The sequence below is a fragment of the Carassius auratus genome, chromosome 2 (assembly GCF_003368295.1).
Source record: "Carassius auratus strain Wakin chromosome 2, ASM336829v1, whole genome shotgun sequence".
Lineage (NCBI taxonomy): Eukaryota > Metazoa > Chordata > Actinopteri > Cypriniformes > Cyprinidae > Carassius > Carassius auratus.
The window spans coordinates 29,198,962-29,224,310 of record NC_039244.1 but is presented as its reverse complement, the minus strand read 5'-3'; the positions used below and the strand labels follow the sequence as shown (position 1 = coordinate 29,224,310).

The following is a 25,349-nucleotide window of genomic DNA, read 5'->3' as shown; positions in this document are numbered from 1 at the left end:
AATGAAAAAGAATTATAGGTCATATAAATTAAATGAAAAAAAAAAAACATATGTGTCAGCATGTTTTTAATTAACTGATACATATGTACTAAAAATATTTGATACTATGGCATGTATGTAAAGAAGACGAAAATAGTAAGAATTTGAATTAAACTGGCATGTTTACTCCAAAACATATGATCTGTTTCCAAAACATTTGAGTAACCAAGTGAAAGAGAAACTGAAAGTAAAAACATTACTGCTTTTCATTAACCAGGAAGGAGTCGAAAATAGCAGGACTGACGAGCGGGATACTCTGATCACAGTAAGTCATTCATAAAACACGGAAGGTATATACAAATCATTTCGTAGGAGACAATTAAACGGAGAATTCCAAGTTGTAAATCTGGTCTTGCATGTAAATAAGATTGGTTTCTGATTGCGATAAAGTTGGTTTCACATGACCCTGTTAGGACTTCTGCTTTCAAGCAATTCTATAAAATACATACTAGATTTTACATCCTGCCAAGATCTCTAAACTATTAATTCTATTTGACTTAATTGACTTGACTCAGTTGAAGCAGTTATTATATTTAATCTCTATTGTAAGGGAAGAATATTATTTCCCAATGAAGTCCACACTCTACCTCTTATGCAACCCAAACACTTTACAAGTTCAACAGAATGACTTAAAGTTATCGGATTGCTGTTGTTAACACTGTCTGTTATGGCTGATATCATTTTCAGTCAAAACAAATTCTATACATGATTGGATCACTGACAGGTATAATGTTTAACCTGCTGAACAGGGTTGCCACTTCCCCTTAAAGAAATCCAGCTCAAACCCTACTGTTACCAAATAATTACATAATGCTGAAAACTGAAATATAATATTTTACTGATAATACTTATACTGTTTCTTACACTTGGTAAAGTTTTAATGTGCCATTATAAACTGTTTTCTTTTGTGAAAAGATGGATGATCCGATCCAGGATCAGTCCAGATGTGGAGCTTGTGAGCAGGTTCTAAGAGATCCGGTCTCTATCACCTGTGGACACAGTTTCTGCAGACAATGCATTAGTTTTGTCTGGGATCAGTTGAGACTAGAAGACTTTGACTGTCCTCAGTGCCGACAAGGATCCAGAACACATCCTGATCTTCAGATGCACAAAGTCTGCTACACACAGGGAGCCCTGCAGGAGGAGACTGGAGACCTGAAAAAAAGAACCAAAGAAAAGCACAAAAACAGCTTGAGGAACAAGTATGAAAGTTTGTTTGAGGGAATTAAAATCCAGGAGAATGAAACCCTCCTGAACAGGATCTACACTCAGCTCTACATCATAGAAGGAGAGGGAGAAGGGGTGAATGAAGAACATGAGGTTTTACAGATAGAGAAAACAGGCAGAACACAACATTCACAAGACACTGGAATCCACTGCAATGACATCTTTAAAGCCTCACCTAAACCAGAATGTGAGAAAGACAAAATCAGACTAGTTCTTACTAAAGGAATTGCTGGAATCGGAAAAACTGTCTCTGTGCAGAAGTTCATTCTGGACTGGGCAGAGGGAAACTCCAATCAGGATGTTGATTTAATGTTTGTGCTTTCATTTCGAGAAATGAACTTGATTCAGGATCATAAGTATAGTCTTCACAGACTTCTACTGGACTTTCATCCTGAACTTCAAGATCTGAACTCACAGATTTATGAGGAATGTAAAATTGTGTTCATCTTTGATGGTCTGGATGAAAGCAGAATCACACTGAAGTTTTCAGATGCTCAGAAAGTTTCTGATGCTACTGAGATTTCATCAGTGGATGTGTTGATGTTAAACCTCATTAAAGGAGAGCTGCTTCCCTCTGCACACATCTGGATCACAACCAGACCAGCAGCAGCCAGTCAGATCCCCTCTAAATACATCAACCGTCTGACAGAAATTCAGGGATTCAATGAGCCTCAAAAGGAGGAATATTTCAGGAAGAGAATCAGTGACCAGCATCAAGCCAATGCAATCATATCACACATCAGAAGAGCAAGAAGCCTCCACATCATGTGTCATATACCTGTCTTCTGCTGGATCTCATCCACTGTGCTTCAGAAGCTCCTGAAAGAAGATCTGAGTGCAGAAATCCCTCAAACTCTGACTGAAATGTACATCCACTTCCTGCTGATTCAGATCAACATGAGGAACCAGAAGTATGAAGAGAGAGATCAAGAGAAACTTCCACAGTCCAACAGAGAAATGATTGCGAAACTTGCTGAAGTGGCTTTCAAACAGCTGATGAAGGGCAATGTGATGTTCTATGAGAAAGATCTGAGAGAGAGTGGTATAGATGTCACTGATGCCTCAGTGTATTCTGGGATTTGTACTGAGATATTTAAAGAGGAATCAGTGATTCATAAGAGGAAAGTCTACAGCTTCATTCATCTGAGCATTCAGGAGTTTCTTGCTGCTTTTCATGTGTTTTACTGCTATTTACGCAGTACAACAGAAACCCTTAAAGTTTTTGATTCAATGCATAATCTGCATCAAGGAGCAATAGATAAAGCCATTGAGAGTGAAAATGGACACCTGGATCTGTTCTTGCGGTTCCTGCTGGGTATATCACTGGAGTCTAATCAGAGACTCTTACAGAATCTGTTGATACACACAGACAACAGCTCAGAGAGCATTAGGAGAACCTCACAATACATTAAAGAGAAGATCAAAGATGGACATGGACTCTCCACTGAAAGATCGATCAACCTGTTCCTCTGTCTGCTGGAAGTTAAAGATCAGACTCTGTCCAGTGAGATTCAGGCATTTGTGAAATCAGACAAACACTCAGAGAAGAAGCTCTCTCCTGCTCACTGCTCAACAATCGCCTACATGCTTCAGATGTCAGAAGATGGGCTAGATGAGTTGGATCTGAAGAGATACAACACATCAGATGAGGGCAGAAGAAGACTTATACCAGCTGTGATCAACTGCAGAAAAGCTCTGTGAGTATATTATGTTGCGAATTAAAGTATTATTTGCTATTGATGACATCTAAAAAGAATGAAATATTAAAAACTAATAGTCAGCAAGGTGTCAGAAATAAATAACATAATTAAGTGAATGCTGTACCATACCACCACTCTAAATTCAGTATATCCTGGATGGACATATACATAAAAGTAATTGAGACATATGCCCCCTTAAAATTGCGACTAACTGGATATCTGCATTATTTGTTCTTTGTTGTATAGACTTGCTGGCTGTTATTTTACTGATCAGTGTTGTGAGAGTTTATCATCAGCTCTACAATCCTCAAATTCTGTCCTGAAAGAGCTGGACCTGACTAATAATGACCTACGGGATTCAGGAGTGAAGCTTCTCTCTGATGGACTAAAGAATCCAAACTGTCTGCTGGAAATATTGAGGTATTTATGAGGAGGTACTTAACTGATCTATGTTTGTTATGGCTGTAAATAAATAAGACAAAGCAAGGAATGTCCAGAAAAATCTTATGCATGTGGAACCACTTTTTTATGCCATGAATTCAGGATATTCTGTTACTGATTCAAAATATGTGTACAAGCATTCAAAACTCTTTGAAAAACTTACATTAGAATTGGAGATGATGGATTAAGCTGTTTCTGAAAAGTTATTGGGAAAGAGAACGTTTTTCAGTCAGGTATGGTTATAGTGTTTAAAATTAGCTTAGTATAAAAACTAAAGTCTGTTGAATGTCCTCTTTTAGATAACACGTGTGGATATGTGTCCATCTGTCTGTAGGTTGTCTGGATGTATGGTGACAGAGGAAGGCTGTGGTTATTTGTCTTCAGCTCTGAATTCAAACCCCTCACACCTAAGAGAGCTTGATCTGAGCTACAATCACCCAGGACAATCAGGAGCCCAGCTGCTCAACCAAAAACTGAATGACGCAAACTGCTCACTGCAGATACTCAAGTATGTATTTTATATATATTTTTAATCTTCATGTTAGCACCTTTATATTTCTGGGTTTGAATCCAAGTATATTTGTATACTTTATATGAGTTCCTCAGGAGCAGGAGATGTTTACAGCTATATCTAGTAACTCATGATGAAAAAAAAAGTTTTATTCATGGACTTGATTCACTACAAAAATGACACATAAAGAGCAAATATGCAAAGTATATGTCATCAATAGCAGCTCACTTCTGTGGTTTAGTAAATCCTACAAAAAACAAGTAACCACATAATAGACAATGCTTTTAAGTGACAGTAAATTGATTTGATTCACCATTCATTTTTGATTCACAATGAGATCTGATTCAGTTTTAATTATTGACTTGATTCTGTATTTTTAAAGTGCATTTAAATGGGTGATCTCATGTGATTGACAATGGCTGTTCTGAGCAGAGATCAAACATGAGGTGCCTAGAAAACTGCTCACAAAACTGCATACAGATGTAACAGAGAACAATATGATCAATGGTCATGACAAACTCATGTATCAAAAACTGCTTTCTGAAAAAAACATGGAGTAAACCTTTTTGATTACAAGTATGTAAGTGTATTAGCAATATATGACAGTTGACAGAGGTTTGTTTATCTGTGTTTTTCTAGTGTGGATTATGGAGGAGATTTCAGGATTACAGCAGGACTACAAAAATGTAGGTTTATACACAAACACAAACTAATATAAGAATTGTTTTATTTTGTTTTTATAAATGTTGCTCTCTTTTCATCTCGTTCTTTGTTTGTTCAGATGCCTGTAGTCTCACTCTAGATCCAAACACTGCAAACTCTCATCTGATCCTGTCTGAGGGGAACAAAAAGGTATCATATGTGGAAGAGCAGGAGTCATATCCTCATCATCCAGAGAGATTTGAGCACCATCCTCAGGTTCTGTGTGCAGAGAGTCTGACTGGACGCTGTTACTGGGAGGCTGAATGGAGTGGGAGGGGGACAGAAATATCAATGACATACAAAGATATCATCAGGAAAGGTGGAAGTGACTGCAGGTTTGGTTTCAATCAAAAGTCCTGGAATCTGAGCAGTTTTTATAACAGACTCACTGTCTGTCACAATAATGACAGCACTGATATATCAACCCCTTCATCCTCTAATCGAGTAGGTGTCTATCTGGACTGGTCTGCTGGTTCTCTCTCCTTCTATAGTGTCTCTGACACACACACACTCACACACATACACACATTCAACACCACATTTACTGAACCCCTCTATGCTGGGTTTGGGGTTTACTATGGTTCCCCAGTTTCTCTGTGCTAGAATGAACAACAGGATTGGGATACTTGGATTTGGACTGCAAATATGAATGAACTTGGACTCAGGTTGACTTGGACTTGGGACATTTTGTTTGTTTGTTTGTTTGTTTCGCTTTTATTGTTATCTTGTATGCAACAAAAAAAATAAGATTAAAAGACATTAATACATGTCTCCCGCTCAAACTCTTTGGCTAAAGTCTAGGTCTCGACTACGTGAACATCTTTATCCAAGGAGAAACAGCTTTGTGCACTGGGGCACATGTAATACTGGAATAGAAAAGAGCCTTCCCCAAACAGTTTCCCAAAAAATTTAATGTATAGCATTGTCCAACATGTTTTGGTATCCTGAAGCATTAAGATTTAATTTCACTGGAAGTAAGGGTATACTGGAAGTATTTTTCAGGCCAGACCAGCCAATGCACATGTGCAGTCCTGAGCCCAGGTCTCTGTTTCTATAGCAACCAAGACTTTTAATGACAGCTGCAGTGACTTTACCGATTAGCAATTGGCTTTTTTACCCAGAAGGCCGGGCATCCTTCTATAGAGCGGCCATATTGAACATTGCATTTTTTCCCCATTCAAAACTATGAGTGATACGTCTTGAGTATTCAATAGGTTTTGGCCTAGCCCATCCCTTGAAAAACACCCCTATACCATTATCTCTCCTCCACCAAACTTTACAGCCAGCACAATGAAGTCAGGCAGTAGATGTTTTCCTAGCATCTGCCAAACCCAGACTTGCCCATCAGACTACTAAACAGAGAAATTAGATTTGTCACTCCACAGAACAGGTTTCCACTGCACTGAGTTAGTTGCTTAGGTGGTTAGTTAGTTGCCAGTTGAAGTTTGGAGCTCTTCAGCTATGATTTCAGCAAGTAATTTTTGACCTGCAATTTGATTTTACATAGTCTTCTGCTTTACGGCCGAGCTGCTGCTGTTCCTAAATGCTTTCACTTTCCAATAATTCCATTTACAGTTGACTATGGGATATCTAGCAGTGGAGAAAAATTCACAAATTGAATTTTTCTAATGGTGGTGTCCTATCGCAGTTTCACACTGCAATTCACGGAGCTCTTCGTAAGTGTAATTAGTAATTAGTGGCCGCCATAATTTACACACACATGGGAGGACTCTGTGCACATGCGCAGCGGCGCAGATATAACACGTGTACAACCTAGCGAATGAAAAGCGTCATCTTTCATCTTTACAGGCCACTTTAAATCTCAGCTTAATGTCTTCAGGCATTTTCAGACATATGTACAGCTGGAACTTTTGGATGGCACCTAGCTTTTTCTGCAGCACTTTATTCTGTGATATCGCAAATACAGGGCACTGAAATCACAGTATCTTCAACAACTTCATGTAATATCCTTTGCAAGTATTTGTGAATCACAGTTATTTTATAAATGACAAGAGCAAATTACTGCAGCAGTGCAAGAAGCCTTGGACTTTTTCATTTCACTTAACATTATTTTATACATCGGTTACATGTATACTGAAGAGACCTTTTTGATTTCCCTCCTCACAAATCAACTATTTCTTGTTTTTGTTGCATGTTCTATTTGTCGTCTTGGACTTTTATGTCACTTCCTGTATCCTGTGGTGTTTGTTGTCAGTTTGTAGTCCATTTGTTCATTTCTTCAATTCATTTAGATTAACTGTGTATTCACATTTAGCCTATTCATATATAGACTACAGAAATATAATAAAACACTATGATACATACATACATACCTTAAAATAATAAAAATAAAATAAAAAAATAAAATAAATACTTTCAGATAATGCTTTGGGTTTGGATCATAACAATTCTCATGTAAAAGTCAATATCTGAATTAATATTTTAATTGCTTTTTCTCACTTATGATTTATGATCGGTGTGCTACGGGAACCTGTTCTGTGATATATTTGTAATAGTTAAATACATAATGGTGTATGGTGACTTCAAATATGTAAATATGCATTTTATTAATTCTTCTCTGATTCAGAATTGCAATTCTATTATGTAAATATTGGCTGCATTTTGGGCTGCAGCTGCATGACACTGAGACACACTGTCAGTTTTATCAAAAACAGTTTATTTTTTCAAAACAACATCACATTACGGAACAATTGTGGCAAGATTTAACGATGCTAAACTAAAGAGAAAAAAAGTCCTAAAGAGCCAAAGTGAATCTTCATTATGAGGTTCAGTACTGGAAACTGCGCTTCGTCTGAATATCGTCCAGGATTTGCTGTAACTCATCGTCCTCAAACCGGCCTTCCAAACTAATAAAGAGAAAACAAACAATACAATAAAAGAATAACATAAACATCAAAAACAGCTGATTGTAATTTCCAGTTCAACAGTCTCATAAAACATCCATGTGTTGAGCTGTCAGAGGAGATCACAAGCTGTTAAGGTCACAGTAACCCGTGTTTAGATGAGTGTCAGACTGGTTTCTCTGTGTTTGTGTGTGATGCTCACCTGGGGATGAGGGCTTTGGCCTCCTCCGCAGCCTCGGGACACAGATTGGCTAAACTTGCCAACTCAAACTTATGAAGCTTCTTCTGCAGAAGTAAACTGGAAACATAGCCACGGTTAGCATTCATTTGAATAATCATATTTACACAAAAAAGGAAAAAAAAGAAACTAGGCATTGAATTGGTCAGCAACAGTGGGATTTTGGCAAAAGGAAAGAGATTTTAACTCTGAATGGTTATAGAAAGTGTTTTTATTATTTGGAAATCAGAGTTAGTTTTTGGAATTAAGATTTTCTGAAACCATTAAAAATAATATAAATAGATTTTATGGGGGTGGTGTAGAGGGTATTCAAAATAAAGATCATTTATTCATAAAATTACTATTGATTGTTATCTTTTGTTTATTGTTTATACAGATTTGACAGTAAAGATGCATACAAAATGTACTTTTACAGTAACAGGTACAAAGTGTAATTTCATATACAGAAAATTTATATTTTCCACTCTTATTAAATGTACCATTATTTTTCTATCATATGAAACTGAATGACTTCAGTGATTGTGTGATTTAGTAGCAAACTGAAGAACTGTTTAACTATTCTTACTTAACAAAAAAACATAATGCCAAAATCTGATTTCTTGATGATTCTATATTTTATAATAGTGATTTTATTTTTTCAAAATATAAGTAAAAAATAAGTGTCTAATAAGCCGGTAAGTGCTTCTCTGCTGCGGTCTACTGGTTATAATTGTGATGTACTTTTTACATTTTACTTAAAGCTGCAGTTGGTAACTTTTGACGCTCTAGCCGTTAATAAACAGAACTGCTTGCGTCTTGCGGAAGAACATCGTAGCCGGAACTACTTCTCTCTGTTTATGTCTATGAAGAATCACAAAGGTACTGGGTTACTCCGCCGCGGTGCCCCCGAAGCAATCTAAAATAGTCCGAATATAAACACTTATTATAGGTGCACCCTAGTGATTCAGGACAAGCCAAAAACATGGTTTGGAAAATGGATTCATGGTGTACTCGCTTATTATATACATTTTTCTACATTTTGAACACAAACAAAGTTACGGACCGCGGCTCTGATTGGTTGTTTTTTACCGGGAGCGATGGAGTTTCTGCAAATGGCAATAGGACACTGGGAGGAGCCAGAGGAGCTTGATTTATTCACAGATTATCTGTCTCATATTCTACTGTCAGGACATAATGACAGGTTTAACAAATATGTAAAAAATATATTTTTACAAAAGTTACCTACTGCAGCTTTACCTATTCTTATTCATAAAAAAAAAACACAAAAACAGTGTACATTTCTGACAAAATCTGATTTCTTGATGATTTGATATTTTATAATAGTGATTTTATTTTTTTCAAAATATGGAGAAAAAGTAAAAATAAGTGTCTAATAAGCCGGTAAGTGCTTCTCTGCTGTTGTCTACTGCTTATAATTGTGATGTACTTTTTACATTTTACTTAAGCAATTGTTTACCACTAAATATATTTTGTTCATCCTTTTAAAAATAACATTCAAACTGTACGAACTGCATTAGACGATCTCTACCACAACACCATACTTAGATATGTATAAAAAAAGAAAAAAAATCTTTAGTATGCCTGTGTTATTTAAGCCTTTAGAATTACAGGGACACAGGAAGTGTCCTCATGAACCCCTTTCATACGGTCATACACACATCATCATACAAAACCACATAAATATGCACACACACATACATACACATCAATTTTTCTCCCCAGTATCATACAGCTGTAGTTGAGACTGTTTTTACATCACTGCACTGAGAGCATGTAGAGCATGATCTACAGTCTGCGGTCATGAAGAGACACGATCAGATAGTGCTGACCTGCGCACGCTGGCGATGGTCTCTCGGTTCTTGAAGCGGCTGAATCTGGCCGTGTAGTTGAGGGTCTTCATGAAGACCTCGGACAGCTCCTGCTCGTCCTCCGCGCTCTCGTTCTGCTGCTTGCGATGCTCCAGTAACATGTGCACCTCCGAGTTCAGCAGGGTCTCTGCGTTCTCAAACTCTGAGACAAATCAAAGATCGATCAACTTCTGAAATGAACACATCTCTGTGTTACGAGAACAAAACACTGGACAAGACTAACCGATCAGGAAATCCAGCAACACGCGACTTGACAAGTCAAAACGTGAGGTAATAAGGTCATCTGTCAGGTTTAGTGATAGAGAGTCAGAATCATCACAGTAATAGGAAGGGGATTTGTTTAACAGTATCACTAATCATTAACCGTATTCTTATTAGATTCTTTTTTATTTTATATTTTATTTTTTACAGAAGGTTAACATTGCTGTATATTCTGAAATATATTTTGTCCTTTAAAATAATTTGACCATTACAAAAGAAACAGCAATGACTGAACTGTCTGTACGGTCAACTGCAGTCAGTTTTTTCTTTATTCTTTTTAATTCTTCATTTCTAACTTTATTTTATTCCATAATTTGTCAATAATTAAAACAATGCATTCAGAGTTGTGAAGTCAATTTAACCCGCACTGGGAGCAAATTTTGTATTTAATAAAAAAAATTAATAATAGGCTACTAGGATAACTCCAGTAACGTTATATAAAATAATTATTGAAGACAAAAAAAATGCATTTGGGAAAATCAACAACAAGGTAATAAAATAGCATTTTGTAAGAAGCGGTGAATGTGTGACAGGGACACAGATTGAGACGCGATGTTTGTAACTTAATCTTCTCACCTTTAGGAAACAAGAGCTGAGACGCGTCCTCCTCCACATCTCCCACATGCCCTGTTCCTCCTGCCGCCATCATAACATAAATATAGTCAACGTACAGTCAGTGAATATGAGTTAACCTTCAATATTTACTACATACAGTCACATAACTACCCCGCGCACTGTCTGCTGTGCCGCTTTGTATGAAACACATTCTACTTCCGGTCACGCGCCAAAGCGAAAAAGTACGAGAGGATTGACGCACAGCGTCACCTAGTGCACTGTTGAACATCTCCACAGTTTAAATTTACTTGTATTTATCATAGACTGTATAAAACAAATATTTATAGTCTATGGTAGAAAACCATATTTGATTTGTTGACATGTGAACAGGAACCAGATTTGTGTAATAAACTAGAGTTTCTTCTTTTTATGATTAAATGTATTTATTTATTCATTCATTTTTAAGCACATTTTTAGTTTTTACTGTTTTTTGTTTCTGTCAGTGTCTTGTCACTACATTTTTTTTGCATCAAATGTTTTTGCAAAACTGAATGTAAATACAATCATGCAAATAAAGTACTTTTAAACTGAAATTTAAAAAGAAATATTTTTAATTTAAAATATAGCCACCTTAAAAATAAAAGTACATATGAATTATTATCCACATTTAATATGTACAATAAATTGCTCATAAACAGTTTTTGCTTTTGATCACACTACAGGCTGTTTGCAGATAACATAAATGGTTTTAAAGATCAATGATAAAATCCAATCATTCTTAAAGAATATAACTGAATAAGAATATAACAATATTAGCAGCTATCAGAGATTTCAATTCATAATTTTATAATGTCCTGTTTATTTGATAATTTAACTTGGGAAATTTTAATTTTAATTAAAAATGGGAAAATAGACATGCTTTAGTTGAAATGGTCTTGCATTGTATCTCTCAAAATGATGGATGTCATTTAAAATGTGAAAATTAGCATTTAATGTAACCTCTTATTTCCATAAGGTACACATAAAGCTGTTTGGTTTATATTTTTATAATTGTAGGCCTATAACATTTAATACATTGTATTAAAAAACTGTATTGCATACCTGTTGCTGCCATAATAATGGCATATTTCAAATGTTTATGTTATTGTCTTCTCTTTATTCTTGTTGTTTTTAACAGCTCCCATTCACTGTGGTGGAGCAGTTATAAAATATTGTTCTTGTAAAAACTTTCCAGCATTTCAGTATTTTATTATGATTACTATTATTTTGTAATAAATATGCATGCAAATTACAGCGAAGTGCAACAGTTCTTGTACGGTGTTCAACAGTGATCAAAACATTGAATTTTTAATCGATTTCTTCTTATTAATTCAAAGATGTGGTTTAGGACTGCAATTGAACTACCACATGACCTTGTTCTTTGTCAGAAAACAGTAGGTACATGGTAGGTGTGAGAAAACACAAGCACTCTGGATTCAGACGGCAATAAAGTCACAGACAAACCTCTATAAATGTTGAAAATCAGTCAATTAGGTGTGACAGCTCTGCATCTACATCAGTTCTATTGCCTTGCATTTCTCGTACAGCTCTGGGTTGGCAAGGTGAAAAAAATAGCTGTGTGATGCCATGCTATTAAATACCACTTGTTAAGCGATCGGATCCAGTGTGTTATTGGTAGCATGAGTTAAATGCTGTACAGTCAGCAGGAGCTCCGGTATTCCCTCTGTATTCTCACTGTCAGTGCATTGGGTTTTGAACCTTGGATCAACACTTTGACATCTGCTAGATTTTTGCACCTGGCATTATATTTTTATTTTTATTTTCACACTCCATCATTACATCGTATCATTATTAATTTTATTGATTGCATGTATCCACATCAATGCATCATTCCACATTTATTAAATATAACATTTAAGTCAATGGGCCATTTTTGCATTATACTTTTAATTTTGATTAAAATAATTTTTTAAAAATTTACATAGAACCTTTAATCTATCTTTGTTTTTACCAAGAAACAAAAACAGCAGAAAACTAAACCAGGGTAAAAAGACAATATTTTATTCATTTAAACAAAGTTATCAGGATGTTTATCCATTCAAATTCAGTAACAAAAATCCAAATTCCAAGTAGCCTTTGAAAGAAAGATGAAATTACATAATTTTTAAAAACACTTCCTGAATTGATTGTGACATCGAGTTTGATTGTGATACCTTTGTCAGAATTTACGTTTGTAAACCCCTTTACAAGACATTCATCTAAACTAAATTTAAACATTTAATAATTAAAGCCTCAGCTGTAAAATCTTTTTTTCTTTGTGACGAGTGGCGCAGGAGTCGCTCATTTCCAAATCACTCCGCCGGCCTCGCTCCGTTCCCACGGCTCTCGGCCCCGCCCCACTTATCACATTCTTCTTTTCAGTTTTAGCAGTAGTTTATGGAAACATAGAAAAGTTGTTTTTGACTGGTTCCTTAGTTAAATTTAGTACTTTAAATAGTTTTATAAGCGGAAACAAGGGAAGTCAAGTTGCATTCAGTTACAATGACCTAATCAGTTTAGAAATTGGACTTCAAATAAAGTATCTGCATTATTAGTGAATTTCAATAATGTGGCAGAGATGAATTAGAAACAAATGGTATATTGGTAGAAAAATACATGAAACTTAAGAAACTGAGAGAGAGAGAAAAAAAAAGATTGAGCACTTTAAGCCATCATCTCACTATCCCCAACTGGAAATAGAGCAATTAATACCTGAATTGGGCCTCGAATGTATGAGCTGCTTTCCAAACTCACTATCTGATGAGAAATTAAAATAATAAAGTCTTTCACTTGCTCATTTCATTGAACATCTAATTTGTATATCTATAAAACACCTCTTGAATATAGTGAAGTTCAGCATCTGACTCAGTGTACTCCTTGAAATCTACATTTGTCCTGTTATGTCTCTGTTCTACTGACTGATCTAGTATTTGTCATCATCTGCATCACTGAGGACTTCACCGCCAGCGAGAGATACGCTCTGTGCCAGTCTCTTCCGGAAGTGTCCGTTGGGCACCTGCCAGCCTTTTCGTGACCTCGTGCGCATCGAGGCGCTGACCGTGTTGGCGCGGCCAAGGCTGGTGGCCACCGCTGCCTCAAAGGTAAGAGTTTCCATAGGAGCGGCAGAATCAGGGCTGTGCTCTTCCTCTTGTAGGGCGAGGAAGGACTCGGAAGGATAGCGGCGTGCGGACGAACCCAGATATTCATCCACTTCAAAATGGGTACTTTCCTGCTGTCTCGCTTCCTGATCTTCAGCACCGTCGTCCCATAATGCAGTACTACAGCACGCTATCATCTGCTGGACGGTTGCATCATCATCGTCGTCATCATCAGCGTGTGATGAAGGTTGCGTGTGGCACACTAGGGGTGAGTAAGAGATGTGAGGCCGTGAGCAGGTGGAGGTCTGGGACAGGCGACGCTTGCCACTCGGGGTGCTGGACTCTGAGGTGGAGGGAACAGGGCTTTCTGAGCTGTTACCCTGCAGAGAAATCAGATTTCAAGTATTTAGGACGACAATCCAATTAATGTCATATTTAAACTTAAAGCTGTCATAAAATGCAATTTCAAGTTGTCCTTACTCTTTGTAGTGTTACAAGCTGTTCGTGCAAAGATAAGACCCTAAAGTTACAAAGACTAAAGTTTTAAAGCTAAAGAGACATTCTTTATAAAAGTTGAGACTCGTCCACACCCTAGTTTCTAGTAGCATGGGTGCCAGCCTGAACCCCGCCCACAACATTTTTTGGACGGGAAGTTCGGTCTGGACTCGATCCATTGAGGTGTAATTATGCTCGGCTCCCAGAAGGCTGAGCCAATCAAATTGCCAGGGCGGGCTTTAATCGATGATGGACAGGCTATCTTCGGTTACGTAACCACCCACGTCATCAAAGAGCACTTGAGCACTCTTTCGTCGTCTTTCCATTGTTTTTAAGTTAGTCAAGTCGTGTTGCAACCGTGTAATAAAGTTGAGACAGGGCCGACAAACGCAATAATATTTATTTTCATTATTGTCGAGATCTAATCCTAGACAGAGATCTTGTTCGTATATACATGCACATTTTGTGTTTCTCTCAAAAATGTTATTCATGCTTGTAAGTACTCCGCGGGTTATTAAATTCCTTTTACAACAGCGGCAAAGATCGTTTACACTCATCACTTTCCTACTTCTTCCAGTTCCAGCGTGCGTGCGTGCAGTTGAACTCTGTTGACAACTATGCGTCGCTCAACATACGTCTCTTACTGCGTTGCTCTGATTGGTTGTAGGTCTATCCAATTGAGTGCAGAGGTTTTTTTTTACTAGTTCGGTTAATACACCAAGGTATAACAATTCATCAAGGTATAACAAGGTCCTTCACGTGGACATCTCAGACAGTGGTTCTCAAACCTGTCCTGGAGACCCCCAACCGCTGCATATTTTGTGTGTCTCCCTCATTTAACACACCTGATTCAACTCTGTGTGTGGCCTATGAGGGAGAAATACTAAAGGTGTGCTGGTTAGGGGTCAGGTTTAAGAAACACTGATCTAAGATATGGTGAAGCTGCGAGAGATCATGTGAAAGAAACGTGTTTGTTTACCTGTCTGGTGACCCCATGCATGCCCTCTTCACTTAGAGAGCGGGAACGGGATTTTGAGTTATCCGGTGAAAGTAAAGACCGTTGTTCTTTTAGTCGTCCTCGCACCTTTTCCATGTACTGTGTCTGGTCTGAGTGCGACACTGTAAATTGTGAAATAGATGTTATACATCACATAGTCAACATACAGTAGGATAACTACAGCACTCAATGAGATTTAGCTATTAACAAGGGATTTCATATCGTTATACTGCATGTATTCTCATAGAAGGATATGACTACAGAACTGTTCAAGCCAAAGCAGAGCAAAGGGTATGTTCTTGAGCTATATGTGTATTGTAATTGTGAGAGAAAGGTTAAATTGTATTTTTTTCCAATGTGACTTTCAGAACTTTCTCCTAGTCCTCTAGAGCAAAGGTTCCCAACATTTTTCAACTCGCGGCCCACACAACCAAACACATATGTTTGCGCGGCCCACTGTAACAAAATTACATGACCCCACTATTGTTGGGTTAATACCTTAGTACTCAGAAGCTTGATTGTTAACTGTCTTTATTGAATGAACTGGCAATGAACAGAACATAACTCGGGCACCACTTGACACAACTGCTGTTGTTCTGTAGCATATGCATATCTAAGATACATTGGCGTTTTATTCTTAAACCATCAGCCAGCTTGAATAATGGAGGCATATTACAGTTTAATATTTATTTTTTGTTATTTAATTAAATGGAATGATGTTATTATGTTATGACTCAGACATTTTTACATATTTGAACAATATTATTATTTCTTTTGATAGTAATCGGCGGCCCACCTGCAATACCATCGCGACCCACTAGGGGGCCGCGGACCACAGGTTGAAAACCACTGCTCTAGAGTGTTTGACGTACGTGCATTCATTTTATTAACTCTTGTTTCTTGCAGAGTGACTCATTGGAAAAGCGTTGGCTGGTGTATTTTTGTATTCCAGAGTTGTGCGGTGTCTTTTCACTTTACAAGTAAAATGCAGTAACAAACCTGCAGCTTTGTAGCTCTTGTGTCTGGTTCTGAATGCATGTTCAGGTGGGCGATCATCCCCCCACATGCCATTCAACCCTGATTCATCAACCTGTGCATCACATTAGATACAGTCAGCCTATAACTCATCCTTCTTTAGTTTACTTTTTACTATTTGTAATGCTATATAATTCAGAATATCTATTCCAAGACAATTATTTGTTTTCGCAACTTTAATTGTTAACCCCCTGATAACATACCAATGTGTTAAATAACCCAGAAACCAGGTGAGAATAATTTATTTAACCCATCAGCTATTTAGTTTTTTTGGTACCTGAGAGACGTCTTCACTGCTGTCTGTACGGTGGGATATGGGCTGCAATAACAGCTCTTGTGGTGATATTGGGCTTAAAGCCACAAACCCTCCACTTGTCCTAAAGCACAGAACCACATCTTTAATACATACACAATACTGTGAGTGAAACCTTAAAAACCTATAACGTAAGACACACTATGCAGTATACATAACAATATAGTTTATAACATGTTTTTATGCTATTAAGCAGCAATGATAAAGCATACATTTGTATTGTGGCATATACTCACAAAATCAAGCATGCATTGGAGTATATATTGATACAGTTCATTTACATGTTGTTTTAAACATGACACTTCTTTGAAGACAATGAAACTTACAAGGCTGATCCAGCACTGTGAGATATCAGGGGCAGGGTGGGAGTTCTCTGTACAATAGAAAAATAAATAAATAAAAAAACATTATACATATACAGTATAGGAAAATGACAACTTTATACTGTAGTATACACATACTATGCAAAACATAACACTAAAATATGTTTGGAGATAGATTAATCAAAAACTGAACTTATGCACCTTCCCCCAAAAAAGCATGAAATGACAAGAACAAATTTGTCTTAATGTGAACCTGGAGAAAATAAAAGCTTACCTGTGCCTCAATCTGTTGCCTCAACTTCTTGGCTTTGCTCTGCTTAAAGTAATCCATGATCATCATAGAAGCATAGATCTTTCCAACGGTCATGTCTGTGTCTGAAGATACACACACTCACAATCATTATGAACATACAACAGATTATTTTACATCAAGATTATGCAAAAAAAAAAAAAAAAAAAAAAAAAAAATTCAGATTGCAATGCTTTTGTATTTCCACAAGAAACTTTGCATTTGCTTGTAAAACTTTTGAAGGAAATACTGTAAGGTGTATTGCAATGCTTTTGTGAGTGAATGCAGTTTCTCCAAAGAACACAGATATTTTTAAAGAGAATGTTTCTTGGGTTTGCAATACTTTTGCAAGGAAAATGTAAATAATTAAAATAATTGTTTCCTCCCATCTCATGTTTTTTTTTTTTTTTTTTTGATCCACATTTCCCATTAGGGGATCTCTAAATTGTGACCCTGAACCACAAAACCAGTCATAGTTAGAGCGGGTATATTTGTAGAAATAGCTAAAAATACATTGTATGGGTCAAAATGATCAAATAATATCAAAATAAAGGATAAAGTAAAGATCATGTTCCAAAAATATATTTTGTAAATTTCCTAGAGTAAATATATCAGAACTCTATTATCATTAGTAATATGCATTGCCAAGGACTTCATCTGGACAACTTTAAAGGTGATTTTCTTCATTTTTATTTATATATATTTTTTCTTAAACAGTTGTATCTCGGCCAAATATTGTCCTATCCTAACAAACTATCCTACAAAAAAGTAAGCCTTCCATCAATGGAAGGCTTATTTATTCAGCTTTAAGGTGTAGTTAGGTTTTGGTGTGGGGGATATCTTATTTTGGCAACCCTTAGTACCAACTGAGCATTGTTAAGTTGGCTTGAAAAAGCCAACTTACTGATCTACTATTTAATCTTATTATTATTATTATTATTATTCTTCTGAGCCAAATTTTAAACACTATCTCCTCCTAGAGCTTTCAAGCTAGAACCACCAAACTCGGGTCAGACCTTCAGACTGGTCTGACTCGTGTTGCTATATCTTTTCTAACTGATTCGGCTTATGGTTTTCGTAAACCAGACTACCAAAACCACCTTAAATCCCATAGACTTTCATTACGGGGGTACAAACTTTTGAAAAATAAGGCTTATAATATATTTAAGCTGTCTACTACCAGGGCAAACCTTAAAAACTCTCTACTGAGAATACAGCTAAAACCAGCCTAAGCTGATCAGTTGTTTTGGCTAGTCTCCCAAACTGGTTTTTAAGTGGTTTTGACCACTCTCACGCTGGTCTTAGCTGGGTTTTAGCTGGTTTTTACTGAATCCACTGTTTTTAGCTGGTTTTTGCCAGATTCGCATAGAAACATGCTAACAACATGCTAGTTACTCACTAATCAGACTAGAAACATACTTCTAACAAGTTTTAAAGTGGTTTTGGCCACTTTCACGCTGGCCTTAGCTGGTCTTAGCTGGTTTTAGGTGGTTTTCTTTACTGAATCAACTGGTTTTAGCTAGATTATCATATAAACATGTTAATACCATGTTAGTAACTTGCTAATCAGACTAGAAACATACTTCTAACATGGTTTAAAGTGGTTTTGGCCACTGTCAAGCTGGCTTTAGCTGGTCTTAGCTGGTTTAAGGTGGTTTTCTTTAATGAATCAACTGGTTTTAGCTAGATTATCATAAAAACATATTAACAACATGTTAGTAATTTGCTAATCAGTCTAGAAACATACTTCTAACATGGTTTAAAGTGGTTTTGGCCACTGTCAAGCTGGCTTTAGCTGGTCTTAGCTGGTTTTAGGTGGTTTTCTTTACTGAATCAACTGGTTTTAGCTAGATTATCATAGAAACATGTTAACAACATGTTAGTAACTTGATAATCAGACTAGAAACATACTTCTAACATGGTTTAAAGTGGTTTTGGCCACTGTCAAGCTGGCTTTAGCTGGTCTTAGCTGGTTTTAGGTGGTTTTCTTTACTGAATCAACTGGTTTTAACTAGATTATCATAGAAACATGTTAATAACATGCAAGTAACTTGCTAATCAGACTAGAAACATACTTCTAACATGGTTTAAAGTGGTTTTGGCCACTGTCAAGCTGGTCTTAGCTGGTTTCTAACTGAATCAACTGGTTTTAGCTCGATTATCATAGAAACATGTTAACAACATGTTAGTAACTTGATAATCATGTCAAAAACATGCTTTTAACATGGTTTTAAAGTAGTTTTGGCCACTGTCACGCTGGTCTTAGCTGGTTTCTAACTGAATCAACTGGTTTTACCTGGATTAGCATAGAAACATGTTAGTCACTTGCTAGCCATGCTAGCCACATGCTAGTCACATGTTAATCATGCTAGCAACATGCTAGTTGTATACTAATCATGCTACAAACATGCTAACGACATGCTAGTCACTTGCTAATCATGTTAATAAAATGCTAGCAACATGAAAATCATGCTAGAGACATGCTAGCCACATGCTAATCATGCTACTAAAATGTTAACAACATGCTAATCATGCTACAAACATGCTACAAACATGCTAATCATGCTAGCAAAATGTTAGCGACATGCTAGCAACATGCTAATCATGCTACAAACATGCTAACAACATGCTAGAGACATGCTAGCCACATGCTAATCATGCTAGAAACATGTTAGCAGCATGCTAATCATGCTACAAACATGCTAGCAACATGCTAATCATGCTAGCAAAATGTTAGCGACATGCTAGCAACATGCTAATCATGCTAGAAACATGCTAACAACATGCTAGAGACATGCTAGCCACATGCTAATCATACTAGAAACATGTTAGAAACATGCTAATCATGCTACAAACATGCTAGCAACAAGCTAATTATGCTAGCAAAATGTTAGCGACATGCTAGCAACATGCTAATCATGCTAGAAACATGCTAACAACATGCTAGCAACATGCTAATCATGCTAGAAAAATGCTAACAACATGCTAGAGACATGCTAGCCACATGCTAATCATGCTAGAAACATGTTAGCAACATGCTAATCATGCTAGCAACATGCTAGCAACATGCTAATCATGCTAGCAAAATGTTAGCGACATGTTAGCAACATGCTAATCATGCTAGAAACATGCTAGAGACATGCTAGCCACATGCTAATCATGCTAGAAACATGCTAACAACATGCTAATCATGCTAGAAACATGCTAGCAACATGCTAATCATGCTACAAACATGCTAGCAACATGCTAATCATGCTAGCAAAATGTTAGCGACATGCTAGCAACATGCTAATCATGCTAGAAACATGCTAACAACATGCTAGAAACATGCTAGCCACATGCTAATCATGCTAGAAACATGCTAGCAACATGCTAATCATGCGAGCAAAATGTTAGTTACATGCTAACAACATGCTAATCATGCTACAAAAATGATAGCAACATGCTAGCAACATGCTAATCATGCTAGCAAAATGTTAGTTACATGCTAACAACATGCTAATCATGCTACAAAAATGCTAGCAACATGCTAGCAACATGCTAATCATACTAGTAACATGTTAGCAAAATGCTAATAATGCTACAAACATGCTAGCAACATGCTAGCAACATGCTAATCATGCTACAAACATATTAGTAACATGCTAATCATGCTAACAAAATGCTACCGAAATGTTAACAACGTGCTAATCATTCTACAAACATGCTAGTGGAATGCTAGCAACATGCTAATCATGCTAGAAACATGCTAGTCACATGCTAGAAACATGCTAGCAAAATGCTAATCATGCTAAAATCATGCTCTCAACATGCTAGAAACATGTTAAAAACTTTGCTAATCATGCTAACGACATGGTAGTCACTTGCTTATAATGCTAGTAATATGTTAATCACATTCTTTTTTAAACTTCTTAACTTTTCAAAATTTTACATTTTTAAAACTTTTTAAGCTTTTCAAACTTTCTACATTTTTCTAACTTTCTGGCCAGGCTTTTTCAAGCCAACTTAAAGTTTGAAAACAAACTTTACTATCTAGTTTAAACACTACTGTCTGAGTATTGACAATGTCCATCCCTTTATGACCACAGTGTGCAGCTTGTGATGGCTAGTCTTGTGAAAGGTAGTCCAAACCCAGTCCTGGATGGCCACTCTCCTGCTGAGTTTAGCTCCAACTTGCCTCAGCACACTTGTCTGAAAGTTTCCAGTTTGCCCAGTAAGACCTTGATTAGCTGGTGTAACCCCTCTCACCCGGGTCTTCCGGCATGGGAGGCGGACGCACTAACAAGGAGGCTAAATGGCTACAGTCACTAGCGTCTGTCGCTAGTGCGTCTCTTGAGATCGGGGAGTGAGGTTTACCTGCACAGCACTACTCGCTGCCCTCCGTTACACTGGTTTATCTTGGTTTTATTGGGGTTGCACCTAAACTTTGCAGGACAGCAGCCCCCAAGGAACAGGACTGGACACCCCTGTCCAAGATGGAATTATATTATGGCTATAATCTTACATTCTCTCCTCCTGAACTGCTGAGGGACCTATTACTGTTTTCCATTGCATCTGAGTCTCACCTTTGTTTATGGGTACCAGCATATCCAGTGTCTTTTGGGACAGGTTTGGCCAGATGACACTTATCTCCTTCTGCAATTCAATGTCCAACTGTATCCGGTCCTCGCCCCCTGATAGGAAACATGCAACCTCAAATAAGAGATTGATATAGTAGACTAAAAAACTAAAGAACATGCATGCATTGCATCCTGATAAAAGTGGATGTTTTTCAGAGTTATATTACAATAAGTAAATAATTGTTTATTAATTATTTATTATATTAAAAGTGTAAGTAAATTATGCTATATTTCTCATTGTACTACTATTCTTTTAAAGTATAGATTTACAATTCTGACCTCTAGCGATTTTTATCTCCAGTGCAGTGCGGATCAGAGACATCAGTGTGGATGTGAACTGAACCGTCATGTCCTCATCCACTGGCATATTCATCAGCACCAGTCTCTGCCAATAGCAGCACAGCATGGTTGCACATATTAATGATATAAAATGCTCATGTTATAAAAGCATTATAGGTTCTAACGATTTTGAAATATGCATTCTTACATAAGATTTTTTCTCTGTATTTCAGAAGCAGTTGCAACTATCAAACAGTGACAAATTTGCTGAGATAAAACTTTTTTACCTTGTAGGCAATTTTGGCAGGACACTTCTTTCCCAATCCAAGAGGTGGAGACATGTGGGTTAGCATCTCATACATGGCAGTGTAGTGTATACGGCCACTGGAGGGGGGGCAAAGGTATTTAATTATTTGTGATTTTCGTAGATAAGAATTAATGCTACTTTGCATACCACACTTCTGAGGAAATGGTGTCAAAACACTATTTCTCTCTACAGAACAAACATTGTTTCCTCCAAACTTCTGAATGTACATAGAACAAAAATAAATTCAAAATGTTACAGAAAGGTGTTTATTCATTTATCCAGAATGAAAGTGACTTTCCTTATGATTAAGTCAATGAGTCATTCATTCAAAACATTTTCTCAAAAACATTAATTCATTCAGGAACAGAACACCACAATTGTTCCAACTCTTCTTCTGTATACTGTAGTTACTTTCCTGCAGATATCTGTTTCAACCTGCACCAACACCTGCCTGTTATTTTCAATATATGGATCAATATTTCAATATATGGACCAATATGGATAGTAGCTCTCCAGAGGTTTCAAAGTGTGACTAGGGGAACTGGAAAAATTCTTCTGCCATTGGAGGGAGACACATTTGCGGTAGTGGGCAGGAGTGGGAACAAATTTGAAAGTTGCAGTACAAAAAAATACCCTTAAAAAAATAAAAAAAAAAAAAAAAAAATTCCATCCCATACAGACTTCTGGTTGACTGCTTGGTTTCAAGTTTTTTCTTTGTTGCTTGGCCCACTGGCTAGGAGAAAAGCTATTCTTGCACTGCATGCTGAAATCTGTCTCCCTAAATTTGGCTTTATCCTTTACGTTCTTGATGCCAAAAAGTTATTCAATTCCACCTGCTGAATAAAACAACAACTGGATGCTACATATGAAGTTTAATGAGTTTATGCAAATTAATATGATAATTATGAAAATGAAATATGAGAGGTATGTTTACAGAAACATTAATGTTTATATACACAATTAAAATGAATAGTGTTAAAAAAAACTTTTCACCAAAGCACTTCATACACTGTGCATTATACAATTATACAAAATACTGTACATAGTATCCGAAATATTTAAGTATACCAAATAATTTTTCTACCCTATCCCTGAATTACAACCTTTCACCAAAAATCTCACAGAATCCAAACCACTCTTGACAATAAACCTCCATCAGAGCACTTTCCCTGTAGCTTCAGGACCTGATTAACTAATTTTATTTTTTAAGTCAACAAGAGAATGGCAGCTAAATAATTTTTACATTTAGTAATATATTTTTATGTGTTGAATATTACATTTAGGTTAAAAAGCATTTACATTTAATTAAAATTATATATATATATATATATATATATTATTTATTTTTTTAGATATATTTATTAGTTTTTTTTTTTTACCAATAATGGTAACAGGACTATAAATAGCTGATGTTAAAGCCACTACTCTACCACACTGATGTTCACACATACTACAGTTACAAGGAAATTATCTGAACTCCTTGTAAATGTAATTATACATGTAATTGGCTATTTAATTAGACTAGGAATTTTTCATTAGCGTAGTTAATATCAGATCAGCTGACAGACAAGGCTACTCAACATGTTACTACTCAAAGTGTTGATTCTAAATACAGATGTATGCATTTACCTTTCAAAATAGCCTAGCATAGTACCGTTTTTGGTTTAGGACGGCCTGATTATCATTTGGGGTGTTCACATTTACACATTATGTCAGCCCGAGAACGCTTGAGGTGCTCGTTTGTTATTTGTTCCAGCTGGTAGTTTAGATTTCCATCAGCAATACAGTCATATAGAGATCAGTGGCTATAGTTGGTAACAGTAGGATGTTAGGGTAGGCATGGATAAACCCACCTTTCTTTGAACAATGGAGGCCCTGTCTTCCTTTTCATCTGACATGACATCATCCTTCCCTTGAAAGCCTGTAAACAGAAGGATGTGGCCTTCAGCTTTACTTACGAGGGACACCTATTTTCGCTCACACGCATCCACTGACTTCTAAACACTACACTAATTTTAATCTCAATCCCAGCCTTAGACAATGCAAAGATAACCGCTATAACCAAAGATCGTCTTCCGATGGCCTAGAAGAATTTAAAATATCGCAAATCTGATGTGCACTGATTGTCATTTGAAGCCAGTCTAATTGAAAAGCACATATCAAGTCCTGAATCCAATCCTGGACAGTTTTTGTTTTGGCAGCGCAATGCAATCCAAGACCCCGTCAAAAAAAAAAAAAAAAAAAAAAGCAATTTCACCACCACAAAACTGAAAACATCCATCTGTGTCTGACGCAGTAAGCATTGACCCAAACGTTCTGCCCAGAATCTTTCCATATCAGTAAATACATATACTAACATATAACCTTGGGTTAAACCACTGAATTGAGTTGCATCTGTATAAATGAATAAAGCAAATGAAATAAAAAGGAAACATGATTGTTGATGTCAATGAGCAGCATTTAGTGAAGTGTATACATGTATATGACAGTAAGAAAAGTAACAATCATTATAATTTGCATTATAATAGGTACAGTAGGCGATCTGTTGCACTTACCATGCTGCTCGGTCATATTCCCCCCAGATGCGCACAAACTCATCCAGATGGTGAGGTCCAAGAATGGACGAGTCTCGTGTCAAATACTCAAAGTTGTCCATTATCACAGCCACAAACAGATTCAGCATCTTAGGAAAAATAAAGTGTCAAAATTCTTGATTTAGAACAAGTGCACACATGTCATTAATGTAATAATATTTAAAATAAGTATTGTTTTTTTATTTGGCTATCATTTAATCTTAAATAATAAATGTACATAAGTATAAGGGAGTGTGGGTTAAGATGTTTCAGTGTCTCCCCGTCAATCTGGCTAAATGTGCATTATTTTCATTGTGCAAACATATATTTAGAAAGTACTGATATGTAATGGAGAGATGCACATGAGAAACATTTAATATCCACATGCATAAACAAAGGAACTATTACATGGCTTCTGCAGGTAAATTTAAGAGTTTCTAAAGACCTTTTTAACACCAAGTACTGACAATTTAAGGAACACAACTGTATTAGCATTAACTTCTAACTATTACTTAATTAATTTCACACAAAAAAAAGCATAATGCTCTTAACCACTAGAATATGGAAATAACTTCC

The 25,349-nt window shown here is 36.5% G+C and overlaps 3 protein-coding genes across 5 annotated transcripts in view; 1 reads left to right on the top strand and 2 right to left on the bottom strand.

The window, feature by feature from the left end:
* Positions 1-114: 114 nt before the first annotated feature.
* On the top strand, positions 115-6,933 carry LOC113039659 (NLR family CARD domain-containing protein 3). The gene is made up of 6 exons (XM_026197650.1): positions 115-304; positions 955-2,963; positions 3,213-3,386; positions 3,742-3,915; positions 4,558-4,604; positions 4,700-6,933. The coding sequence occupies exons 2-6, from the start codon at positions 955-957 to the stop codon at positions 5,221-5,223; spliced, it is 2,928 nt and encodes a 975-aa protein (XP_026053435.1). The 5' UTR covers positions 115-304; the 3' UTR covers positions 5,224-6,933.
* Positions 6,934-7,276: 343 nt separating this feature from the next.
* Positions 7,277-10,632, bottom strand: LOC113039650 (DNA-directed RNA polymerase II subunit RPB4-like). 2 transcript variants are annotated; one of them, XM_026197628.1, is made up of 5 exons: positions 10,578-10,632; positions 10,428-10,487; positions 9,552-9,732; positions 7,687-7,782; positions 7,277-7,487 (listed from the first exon to the last, which is right to left on the bottom strand). In XM_026197628.1, exons 1-5 carry the CDS (start codon positions 10,615-10,617, stop codon positions 7,409-7,411), a joined length of 456 nt encoding a protein of 151 aa, XP_026053413.1. In that variant the 5' UTR covers positions 10,618-10,632; the 3' UTR covers positions 7,277-7,408. The 2 variants fall into 2 exon arrangements, with proteins under 2 accessions (XP_026053413.1, XP_026053422.1); XM_026197637.1 differs by having other exon boundaries at positions 10,428-10,624.
* A 1,814-nt stretch (positions 10,633-12,446) lies between these two features.
* The window catches only part of LOC113039639 (voltage-dependent R-type calcium channel subunit alpha-1E-like), a 109,613-nt gene continuing 96,710 nt past the window's right edge, over positions 12,447-25,349 (bottom strand). For both annotated transcript variants that reach the window (XM_026197614.1, XM_026197607.1), the window contains 10 exons: positions 24,756-24,883; positions 22,181-22,277; positions 21,894-21,999; positions 21,561-21,668; positions 16,981-17,081; positions 16,710-16,756; positions 16,348-16,447; positions 16,035-16,125; positions 15,018-15,157; positions 12,447-13,923 (listed from right to left, as the gene is read on the bottom strand). In XM_026197614.1, coding sequence (XP_026053399.1) covers positions 13,369-13,923; positions 15,018-15,157; positions 16,035-16,125; positions 16,348-16,447; positions 16,710-16,756; positions 16,981-17,081; positions 21,561-21,668; positions 21,894-21,999; positions 22,181-22,277; positions 24,756-24,883 — 1,473 coding nt within the window. In that variant the 3' untranslated portion in view covers positions 12,447-13,368. The remainder of the gene's footprint in view (positions 13,924-15,017; positions 15,158-16,034; positions 16,126-16,347; positions 16,448-16,709; positions 16,757-16,980; positions 17,082-21,560; positions 21,669-21,893; positions 22,000-22,180; positions 22,278-24,755; positions 24,884-25,349) is intronic.

What these genes read in the sequence shown, in the direction of transcription:
- LOC113039650 (XM_026197628.1), bottom strand. Translation starts at nt 10,617, where the DNA reads ATGTGTTTCATACAAAGCGGCACAGCAGACAGTGCGCGGG. An exon ending in CACAGCAGACAGTGCGCGGG is followed by an intron (nt 10,488 to 10,577) that starts GTAGTTATGTGA and finishes TGATGGCGGCAG; the next exon opens with GAGGAACAGGGCATGTGGGA. An exon ending in TCAGCTCTTGTTTCCTAAAG is followed by an intron (nt 9,733 to 10,427) that starts GTGAGAAGATTA and finishes GATTTGTCTCAG; the next exon opens with AGTTTGAGAACGCAGAGACC.
- LOC113039659 (XM_026197650.1), top strand. Translation starts at nt 955, where the DNA reads ATGGATGATCCGATCCAGGATCAGTCCAGATGTGGAGCTTGTGAGCAG. An exon ending in ATCAACTGCAGAAAAGCTCT is followed by an intron (nt 2,964 to 3,212) that starts GTGAGTATATTA and finishes TTTGTTGTATAG; the next exon opens with ACTTGCTGGCTGTTATTTTA. An exon ending in TGCTCACTGCAGATACTCAA is followed by an intron (nt 3,916 to 4,557) that starts GTATGTATTTTA and finishes GTGTTTTTCTAG; the next exon opens with TGTGGATTATGGAGGAGATT.